General features: G+C 30.6%; 2 protein-coding genes across 2 annotated transcripts; one reads left to right on the top strand and one right to left on the bottom strand.

The window, feature by feature from the left end:
- Positions 1 to 1456: 1456 nt before the first annotated feature.
- LOC102594245 (reticuline oxidase-like protein) lies at positions 1457 to 3218 on the top strand. Its single transcript, XM_006352936.2, has one exon. It carries the CDS (start codon positions 1459 to 1461, stop codon positions 3058 to 3060), a length of 1602 nt encoding a protein of 533 aa, XP_006352998.1. The 5' UTR covers positions 1457 to 1458; the 3' UTR covers positions 3061 to 3218.
- Positions 3219 to 7095: 3877 nt separating this feature from the next.
- Positions 7096 to 12051, bottom strand: LOC102595242 (cannabidiolic acid synthase-like). Its single transcript, XM_015311152.1, has 2 exons — positions 11565 to 12051; positions 7096 to 8195 (listed from the first exon to the last, which is right to left on the bottom strand). Exons 1-2 carry the CDS (start codon positions 11968 to 11970, stop codon positions 7126 to 7128), a joined length of 1476 nt encoding a protein of 491 aa, XP_015166638.1. The 5' UTR covers positions 11971 to 12051; the 3' UTR covers positions 7096 to 7125.

Here is a 12051-nt window from a genome sequence, read left to right on the forward strand (position 1 = left end):
AAAAACTTCAAACCGTTAAGAACTGATAACCCGATAACAAAAAAAAATCAAAACCGTTATCAAAACCGCTAAATCAATAACCCAATACTGATAAACCAATAACTTTTTTTTGATTCGGGTTATCGATTTCGGTTCGGATTTGAACAGCCCTAATTGAAGCCCCGATTAAATTCAGATCGCTCACTGCAGGACCCATTCTTGATTTCGAGTTCGGATGTGGAACATTTTTTAGTAAGAAGAGCTTCCACAGAATGAATCCTACCTACGAAGCGTGAATCAAAATAGATCAAACTTCAATACGAATATCAAATACTGTCCTAAATATATATTCTTTGCCAAACATTATAAGTAGATAAGTATGATTGTTAGGATAAGGGTTTTACTGAAAAGTTGTATATGATTCAATAAAGTCGAGTCAATTAAAAGCTTTGATCAAATAAACAAAACCATTTTGTACAAGTAAATAATTGATTTTCAGCTATAAAATAATCTTAAGGGTTGACCAGAAAGTGGGGATACCCATTAATTATTAGTGCTTGTGCACGATACGTTATAAATTTATAATTAGCATTTTTTATATAAGTACTAAAGACTGATCCAAAATTTTAAAATTATATGTTGTGAATTTTAAAATAAAAATAAATTATTTATAGATATTTAGTGGATTTTCAGCTCAAAATATAAAGTTTTGGCAAATAATGACTACTTTGGCCCCATGTATAAAATATGATTGAGATTTATGATAAAATATGATTGAGATTTATAAGTACCAACTTTCTCAAATAAAAAATAACCAAATTTTACGTTGAATATTTAAAAATAAATGTAGAAAATTGACTTATTATTGGAGGCGTCGTCTATTACATGAGATGCATTCACAATTTCACATTGCATTCGTTTTGACTTGTTCTTACCATGCATATATCCATTTTCTTCCGTTTCTATAATTATGGTGTTCGAATCAATTTTTTTTTACATACGCTTATTTTTTTTTAAATATATTTTTTTTTGTCTATTTCTTATCGGCCCAAATATTAGAATATGACTACTTTGCCCTTTTTAATATTAACGATTCTACTAAACAAAAAAAAATTATTATAAAAGAAATAATAAAAATAAAAAATAAATATAATATCATGAATCACAAAATAGCTCAGGCTTACGAAGTAAAACGTAGAGGGAGATTTCTCCCTATAATTAATAACACAAACGAATAATATTACAAAGATGATGATGAGAAAGTACACAATTATTGTATCTACTAGAATGTCAAAGCATACAATATAATATCGATACGATTATGATATCTTACTTTGAATTTTCTTTGGTCAAATTGGAAACAGATATGATTGTATACCTATTTAATTTTCAAACCTATTTCATTGACTTATTAGCCAATATTTCCCTATAAAAATACCATATATCAAATCATTTTTATCACATCAAATTATTCATACAATGATGAAAATTCCACTATTTTCCTCTTCTCTTATTATTTTTCTTGTTCTTGCTACTTCAATAAGTCCTTCACATGAAAATCAATCATTTCTTCAATGTCTTGAAACAAATTCCAACCCTTCTTATCCAATTTCTTCATTAGTATTTTCTCCAAATAATTCTTCATTTCCATCTATTTTGCAAGCTTACATAAGAAATTTAAGATTCAATGAGTCTACAACTAGGAAACCTCTCTTCATACTCACAGCTCAACATGAATCTCATATTCAAGCATCAATTATTTGTGCAAAATCACAAGGTGTGCAAATGAAAATTAGGAGTGGAGGGCACGACTACGAGGGTCTTTCTTATGTGTCCAACGTACCATTTTTCATCGTTGACATGTTCAATTTCCGATCGATAAATGTTAGTATTAAGGATGAATCGGCTTGGGTTGAAGTAGGTGCAACCCTTGGCGAAGTTTACTATAGAATCGCGGAAAAAAGCAACGTGCATGGATTTCCGGCGGGAGTTTGCCCCACCGTGGGAGTTGGTGGACACTTTAGTGGGGCCGGTTACGGTAACATGATGAGGAAATACGGTTTAACGGTCGATAATATCGACGATGCAAAATTAATCGATGTTAATGGACGAATCCTCGACCGTAAATCCATGGGGGAGGATTTATTTTGGGCTATTACGGGTGGTGGAGGGGTAAGTTATGGAGTTGTCTTGTCGTATAAAATAAAGTTGGTACGAGTCCCACCAAAGGTGACAGTTTTTCGAGTCCCGAGATTTTATGACCAAAATGCCCTTGACCTTGCTTACCTATGGCAACGTCGCGCTAACAAGTGGGACAATGACCTATTCATGAGAATGATCATTGACGTAGTCAATAGCACTACACGTACCTCGGAGAAAACCATAAGGGTGTCCTTTTTCACTTTATTTCTTGGAGACTCAGATAAACTCCTCTCGCTTCTCAACCAGAGTTTTCCAGAGCTAGGGTTAGAACGAAAGGATTGCATCGAGATGTCTTGGATAGAATCCGTGCTTTACTATACAAATTCCCCAATTACCCCTATTGATGCTTTGCTAAGTAGGTCACCTCCCTTATCATACTTGAAAAGAAAGTCAGATTACTTGCAAAAACCAATGTCAAAAGAAGGGTTAGAGTTCATATTCAAGAAAATGATAGAACTACAAACACCAACAATTTTGACATTTAATCCTTATGGTGGAAGAATGAGTGAAATTTCACCTTTAGCTAAGCCATTTCCACATAGAGATGGAAATATAGCAAAGATTCAATATGCAACAAATTGGAATGAAAAAGGAGTTGAGGCTTCAAACCATTATCTAAACTTGACAAGAGTACTTTATAACTATATGACACCTTTTGTGTCAAAATCACCAAGGTTAGCATTCTTGAATTATAGGGATATTGATTTGGGAATTACACATAATGGGAAATTGAGTTATTTTGAAGGGAAAGTGTATGGGATAAAGTATTTCAAGAAGGAAAATTTCAATAGGTTGGTGAAGATCAAGACTAAAGTTGATCCTCAAAATTTCTTTAGGAATGAACAAAGCATACCAGTTTACCCTTCTTGGAGGAATTAAGTAAATATTATATTTGATGTATTTCATTTTTATAATTATGATTGGTTGTTGTTTAGTTTGATTCTTAAAATGTAATATTCACACTAGTGATAGATCTTAGATCTGTTTATGAAGATTATAAACAAAGTAATATGTTTATTTAAAGATTGAAAGTTCAATATGATTTGATTTGTTACTATGAATAAATAAAGTTTCTTTTTTTTTTCTTTTACTATGGATATTGAATTTAATTTAGTTAGTACTTCGTGTTCATACACAAGTGATGTTAGAGAAAACATGGTGTACTTTTTTACTTAACGTACTTTATTATCGCGTGCAAATTTGATTCTTTGTAATAAGCCTAAAATGTGAAAAGTTCTTTTGATAATAGATGACATTGAGATTCAGAATAATTTCATCTACTATAAGCTTAAATGTGTTAGGAAAAAGCATATTTTCATTTACTTATTAAAGTCTTCAACCATATTTTGGATCTTCAAAATTATAGGGGAAGCAAAATCAATTAATTATTTGTTTCATTAATTTGGTAAATACATCGAATAAGTGCACATGATGGAAAATGATTTATATTATAGAAATATAGATTAAGGTCTGTTGTCATTTTAGAATCTGCGCATAATCAAGGACTCGGTCAAATCCTCAATTAATGTAACATGATACTCTTGTTCTTATTTATATGTTATAATTTTATATTTTAAGTTCTTTAAGAAACTATATAAATTTACACTTATTTAATGTTCATCTAAAGTTAAGTTTTTAATAAATGAACATAAATTATAATTTATTTTGATTAATTAAATTGGACAATGAACATCAATTAATCATTTAGTTTTCTTATGTTGGTCAAATTCATACTTTCAAGAATATTAACTCTCAAGGGTAAAATAAGAAGAATAATATTATTTATGTATTGGTTTTGTATAATAACAAATATTTAGGACTATCAGTTTTTAGTAAAGACGACATACAAAATAGGAACGGAAAAAATACGTTATTATTATACGGAAAATGATATAAAATATATTTAAACTACCCTCTCTCTGTCTCTTTTTACTTGTCCAATTTTTTTCTTTTTACTTGTTATTTTTGACAAATCAAAAAAGCACAATTTTTTTTTATTATACCCTCACTATAGCAATCAATATTTTCTTGTGTCAAGTCAAAATTTGACAAGTAAAAATGGGACAGAGGGAGTATGTGAAATAAATAAAAATATTCTCATATGATAGTTTGGTCCAAAAATGACTTTAACGGATCGAAAATATTTCCTTTACATTAAATATATTATTTGTTTTTAAAAAAAACACATTTTTTTCTTTTTACTTGTTATTTTTGACAAATAAAAAAAGCACAATTTTTTTATTATACCCTCACTATAGCAATCAATATTTTCTTGTGTCAAGTCAAAATTTGACAAGTAAAAATAGGACAGAGGAACTATGTGAAATAAATAAAAATATTCTCATATGATAGTTTGGTCCAAAAATGACTTTAATGGATCAAACATATTTCCTTTACATTAAATATATTACTCCTATTTCTTTTTTTAAAAAACACATTTTTTTCTAATGATGATTTTTTTTTTTAATTTAAAAAATATTTATCCTACTTCAATTCGAAAAATATTAATAAATCTAAATATTTTTTTTATTTTTTTAATTTAAAACTGATAACGAAGTGACTATATTTATTTTTAAAAAATATATATTTTTTAAAATCTAAACTCAATTACGTTAGTGCCAACTGCCAAGTTGACAACAATCACTATGCATTAATGCCAGCTAATAGGAGCAGTTTCAATTTAATAATAATGTTGTTGTCAAATTAATTAAACTCATGATGAATATATATTCATGGTGGGGTGGCTTCCTACCTATTATTAGACACTTCTTTTCCTCATACAGTAGTTGTCCACTTGACATATGCGTTAAGAAATAATAAATAATAACAATAACATTATTATATTATTTTTTTAATATATTAAATTTAATATTTTAGAAAATATATCAGATATGAATAATATTTAATAATAAAGATAAAATAAACATAAAATAATTAATTATCTCTTGATTTTTCAAACTGAATAAATTATTCGACAACTATATTTATTTAATATAATGGACAAGTAAAATGATCGGAGAGAATATGAGTACATATATAAACACTTATATTTCCCACATGGTACACGATGGACTTGGTCAAATCCATAGTTAATGATTAGAGTATATAGAGATTAATTATATTAAAATTAGTTATGATGCGACTATTTCATATCCACTATTTATTTTGATGTATTAAGAACAAATCTATCTTTACCCACGCACATCTGTATATGAATAGCTCATATATTGCTTATATTATACTTAATTTATTGTGTATTAATTATACACCTTATAATATTGAATAAGATACATAAAATAAATACATATATTTATATTTTGATATTCACAAGAAAAAACATATTACTATGTTTAAATCGGTGTAATAAATAAAAGGTGTGCGGATTCTCAATTAAAATAGGGGAGACGTGCGTGCACAAACACATTAGGACTCTTTCTCTCTTGATGGAGAGAGAAAGAGATATTAATTAATTTTCCTCATTTCTCTATTTGTATATTGAAAAAATTATGATTTAGAACCAAATATGATATATAGTTTAATGCTACAAGACTTAATTTATGGTCGAGATTTCTGAAATTATATTCTCACCTAGTTTATAGGAACATTGAAATACTAATAGAATGTTTTGATAAGCTCACCTAGCAGAGCCGTCAATATGGGCTAGGCCCGTTGGGCCGGCCTGACCTAACTCGGAATTTAATAGGGCTGAGCTAAGATTTTTGGAGCCCATTTAAGAAAAAGGGTTTTTTAGCCCGGCCAGAATAAGCCTACTGATTTGTGGGGCTTGAGAAATATAGGTAGGGCCGGCCCGTGGGCCAAATAAAAATAGTTTTAAAAATATAATATAATATTAAAATTTAAAATTAAAGAGAATCCAAACTCAAAATCTATTTAATATTTAACTAATTGAAACTACATATAAATTGCAGATGAAAATAAAGATGTAAAGACAACCTTGCCACAAGCTGATTCAGATATGCTTGATGAAGATGATCATAAAGTGTTGGATACGCCATAGATTTCATGATGTGTTAGATATGCCATAAGTTTCATGATTTTTTTTAAGGAGTTTATTTTAAACTTTTTTATGGTTGGAATATTGTCACATTTTTTGTGTTTTAATGTGACAAAAAAAATTATGTTAATATTTCTATTTAGATATTTATACTTTGATTTGAAAAACCTTAATAAATATTATAAAGATAATTTTATTTGTGGATTTGATTAACAAGTAGTAACATTAACACCATGTAATATTGTTTTGTCGATATTTATGATAATATTTTGAAATTATAATTTAATTTAAAAAATTATAAAAAATATATTTTTACATAAAGAAGGTTGGCCCGGCAATCCTGTAGCCCACGTACTTGCCATATTGACAGCTCTATCACCTAGTATATAAGCTTTTGAAAAGTATGGTTTTATTTATTTTTGACTAATTAATTTAAAAATTATTTTTGCTAATATCAAATTTGGGGGGTGGGGGTGGGGGGGGGGGATATATTTTATTTTTTTTGGGGTGGGGGGGGGGGATACTCTTTTATTTATTTTTAAACATTTTTACCAAACATTTTAAAAATAAATAAATGTTTTTTACTTCAAAAAAATCTAGCCAAACAGGTACACTAGTAACACTAGTAATCTATTTGGTGTCAACAAATATATGAACTTTCGTTGTTTTCTTTTGATTGTCACGTTTTATTTTACGAGAAATAATTTAATTAATCATTATATTAATTTAATATTTTAAATTTGAATATTTGAAAATTACGAGAAAAATACAATAAGTTGCCATCCTTCATAGAAGTTAAATACGATGAAACTGTCTTACACTATTTTTTCTGGATATATCATGCCTCCATTTAATACATAAAAGCCTTTTTTTTTAAGCCACTAATATAATGGCTTTGCAATAAACTGCATAAATTACTACTAATTAACTTAAGATAATTGAGGAGGAATACTTTGTTCATTCCTAAAGAAATTTGTTGGATCAATTTTTGTCTTCACTTTCACCAATCTATCAAAGTTGTTCTTGAAGTATTTCTCCCCCCAAATTTTTGCTTGTTCATAGCTTGTGTTTCCTTTGTTGTTCATTCCTAAATCGAGATCTCTATAGTTGAAATAAGCAGCTCTAGGATATTTTGACACATACTTACCCATGTATTCATAAAGTTCTCGAATCCAAGCTATGTTACTTTGAGAATTTTCTATTTCCCCCCAATACACCGCATACTCGATCATGAATATATTTCCAGCTCTATGAGGGAAAGGAATTTCAGATTCTGCAATGTCACTCAACTTTCCTCCATAGGGACTAAACTGTAATTCAGCCCCCGAGTTTTCGCTTAATAATTGATTGAGTAGTTTCCATATACCTTCAAGACCATTTATAGAAATTGGACGTTGGACAAAGTCTGATTTCCCTTTGAAGAATCCTATTTGATTAGTTCGATCTAGTAACACATCAAGTGATGTGCCCCTAGGGAAATTGGCAAAGAAGAGTATAGATTCGATCCAACTCATCTCAATGCAACCGTCTTTCACTAACCCTAGTTCCGGGAACCTATGTTGCATTTCGTGGAGGAGTTCATCTACTCCTCCAACAAACATTGTAGTGAAAAAGGCATAGATAGCCCTTTGCCCACCCCCGAATGGAAATTCACTATTTCTCACGAAGAGCCTGAGAAGGAGATTGTCATCAACTTTGTCTGCAATATGTTGCCATTTGTAAACAAGTTGAGTTGCATTTTGTTCCAATGTTCGTGGCACATTGAACACGGTCACCTTTTCTGGAATATCAAGTAATTTCACCTTCCATGATATAATGAGACCAAAACTAGTCCCTCCACCTCCTCTAATAGCCCAAAATATATCCTCACCCATTGATTCTCGATCCTGAATTCGTCCATTAGCATCGATTAATTTTGCATCAATGATGTTATCAGTAGCAGTACCGAATTTTCGTGACATCATTCCATAGCCTCCACCACTAAAGTGTCCACCAACACCAACAACGGGGCTAACCCCAGAAACAAAGGCTAATTTTTTACTTTTTTCTGCAATTCTATAGTAAACTTCCCCTAGGGTCGCGCCAGCCTGAATCCAAGCAATCTTTTTTTTGGTATCAATAGAGATTGATGTTAGGTTTCTAAGATCCATTACAACAAAGGGGGTCTCCGAAATATATGAAAGTCCCTCATAGTCATGTCCACCGCCTCGAATTCTAATTTGTAGGCCATGTTTCTTGGAGCAATATATAGCAGCCTGGATTTGAGTTTCATCATTAGGAATTAAAATAATTGATGGTTTGAATTCTGAGGTTATCCTTAAGTTATTTGAAAAGGAGTTATAAATGGTGGAATATGATGAGTTATTAGGAGTGTAGATAACTTGTGATGTTGAGTTTGAGTTCATAATTTTGTGATTAAGGCATTCATCAAGGTCATCATCATGTGTTTTGTTGGCCCATGATGATAAAAGGCAAATTGAGAGAAAGAGAAAGATTATTAACTTTTTGAACCTAGTCATGATTTCTTGCAAAAAATATTTGATGAAGAAATGATAACAAAGAGCTTCTATTTATACTAGTTTTGGCTTGGGAAGCTTACATTATTATGGAAAGAGTTAAATTTTTATTTTTTATTTTTTTACCATTTACAGGAGTGTTCACTTCCTATGTGATGCGGGGTTAAGCAAGACCGCTACCATATCCATTTCACTTCAAATAAAAAAAGAACATTAGTTAGAGGGGAATCAAACCTTACCTCCTTTTCCTTTAATTCAATTAATACTTGTTCCCCACGTAAAAACATTACACTATAACTTGCTCATTTGTTCTATCTAATGTATGATTTGCATGACTTATTGTTATACAAACACGCTAATTATGAGCATCATTTCCACTTTTTATGAACTTCATATTTTTCAATCGGAAGAGTGGAAACAAATAGAGATCCTAGTCTCCTTTCACGTCTGGCTTGACTATAAAATCACTAAAGTAACTTCGAAGTCCTCAATTTTTTTTAAAGATATATGGTTAAGAAAATCTCATGTATTATTAAATTTGAAAAACTTTTTGGATAAAAAATATAATAACTTTTTACCTAGGTAATTGTATATCTTTTCTCATATGACTATTTATTTTGTTGCCTCATTTACATCTTATTATTACTATATTTACCTTTTTCATTTCTGTTTCATTATTTTTATTATTGAATATTCTTAAGTCTTCCAAACCATAAAATCTTCTACATTATACAAAATCTATAGTTGTCTGTTTACAGAAAGATCAATTTTTTTTTATTTGGGTGTCTTCTTCAAATTTAAGTACAACAACAAGTCAACATTATTTCAATATCATTATATCAACTTTTTAAATTATTGAGTCAGGTTTCATTATTATTCTTATTGTATACTATATTTTTTCATTGACAATTTGCATTGTTTATATATCTCATTTGTATGATTACACTGAGTATTTCATTATTTTTCAATTTATATATGTCAACTAAAAAAACGAATTAAAATCAATCTCTCTATAGAGTTTGACTTTAAGCCCTCAATCTTGTTGAGACCCATAATAAACTTAAAAGAGAATACAAAGTTACAAACATATTATAAATGGAGAACCTAGTATTAATTATTTCTACCGATCGCATGTATATCAATGACCGCGACCAAAGATGTTAGTGTAAGTAATTTAACAAATTAATGTTTAGTTTTTAATTTATTTTTAAAGTATCATAGAAAATCAAAAGTTAATACCATAGATTGTTTATGGAAGTCAAATATATATATATATATATATATATATATATCTGGGACAAAATCTGCCATTCATCTCTTCTCTTCATACAAATCAAATCTGTAAATCTGAAGCCACAAAATTGCAAAGGTGGAAGAACAGTAATTCAAGCCTTGTTTTTGAGTTTCATAAAGTCTATATTCCGACAAGCTTGGAAGCAGGGGACATTTGTATTCATTGAAAATTTATGTGACTCTGCAAGACACATTTAATTCTAGTTGGGACTCTACAAGACATATTTGATTCCTGTTAGGATTCTTAGAGGCTACTCTATCCTAAACCCAAGCTTATGACTAAATTATTTTGTTTTAGTGAACTTTGAATTAATCTTTCAAAATTTATGTTAAATTTGAAGTCATAGAATTGAATTCATGTAAAAAAAATATTTCTGGATATATCGTGCCTCCAGTTAATACATAAAGGAGTTTTATTAAAAGCCTTATTTTTAGAAACCAGTAATGGCTTAATTTGCCTTTGAACTGCATAAATTACTTCTAAACTTCAGATGATAGTGGAGGAATACTTTGTTCATTCCTAAAGAAATTTGTTGGATCAAATTTAGTCTTGATTTTCACCAATCTATCAAAGTTGTTCTTGAAATATTTCACTCCCCAAATTCTTGCTTGTTCATAGCTTGTGTTTCCATTAATATTGTTCACTCCTAAATCAAGATCTCTATAGTTGAAATAAGCTGCTCTAGGAGATTTTGACACATACTTACCCATGTATTCATAAAGTTTTTGAATCCAAGCTATGTTTTTTTGAGAATTTTTTATTTCCCCCCAAGTCACCGAATAATGGATCATGAATATATTTCCAGCTCTATGAGGGAAGGGAGTTTCAGATTCTGAGATGTTACTCAACTTTCCTCCATAAGGACTAAATTGTAATTCTGCCGAGTTTTCGTCTACTTGGTTGAATAATTTCCATATACCTTCAAGACCATTTATAGAAATTGGTTGTTGGACATAGTCTGATTTCCCTTTGAAATAGTATCCTTGATTAGTTGTATTCCAATTTAGTAACACATCAAGTGATGTTCCCCTAGGGAAATTGGCAAAGAAGAGTATAGATTCGATCCAACTCATCTCAATGCAATCTTCTTTCACTAACCCTAGTTCCGGGAACCTATTTTGCATTTCGTGGAGGAGTTCATTCACTCCTCCAACGAACATTGTTTTGAAAAGGGCGTGGACAATCCTTTGTCCACCCTTGAATGGAGATTTACTACTCCTCAGGAAGAGCCTAAGTAAGAGATTGTCATCAACTTTGTCAGCGATATGTTGCCATTTGTAAACAAGTTGAGTTACATTTTGTTTCAATGTTCGTGGTACTTTGAACATGGTCACCTTTTCAGGAATATCCAGTAATTTCACCTTCCATGATATAACGAGACCAAAGCTAGTCCCTCCACCTCCTCTAATAGCCCAAAAAAGATCCTCACCCATTGATTTTCGATCAAGGATTCTCCCATTAGCATCAATTAGCTTAGCATCAATGATGTTATCAGCAGCAGTGCCAAATTTTCGTGACATCATGCCATAGCCCCCACCAGTAAAGTGTCCACCAACACCAACAGTTGGGCAAACCCCAGCAACAAAGGCCAATTTTTTACTTTTTTCCGCGATTCTATAGTAAACTTCCCCTATGGTCGCGCCAGCTTGAATCCAAGCAGTCTTCTTTTCGGTGTCAATGGAGATTGATCTTAGGTTTCTAAGATCAATTACGACAAAGGGGGTCTTCGAAATGTATGAAAGACCCTCATAGTCATGTCCACCGCTTCGAATTCTAATTTGTAGGTCATGTATCTTGGAGCAATGTACAGCTGCCTGGATTTGAGATTCGTTGGTAGGAGTGAAAATAATTGATGGTTTGAAGTTGGAGGTTATCCTTAGATTATCATAAAAGGAGTTATAAATGGTTGAATATAATGAGTTTTTAGGAGTGTGAATGACTTGTGATATTAAGTTTGAGTTCATAATTTTGTGAGAAAGACATTCAAGAAAGTCATCATGTGTGTTGTTAGCCCATGATGATGAAAGGCAAATTCAGAGGAAAAC

This window comes from Solanum tuberosum, unplaced genomic scaffold (genome assembly GCF_000226075.1).
Source record: "Solanum tuberosum cultivar DM 1-3 516 R44 unplaced genomic scaffold, SolTub_3.0 scf00141, whole genome shotgun sequence".
Classification (NCBI taxonomy): Eukaryota; Viridiplantae; Streptophyta; class Magnoliopsida; order Solanales; family Solanaceae; genus Solanum; species Solanum tuberosum.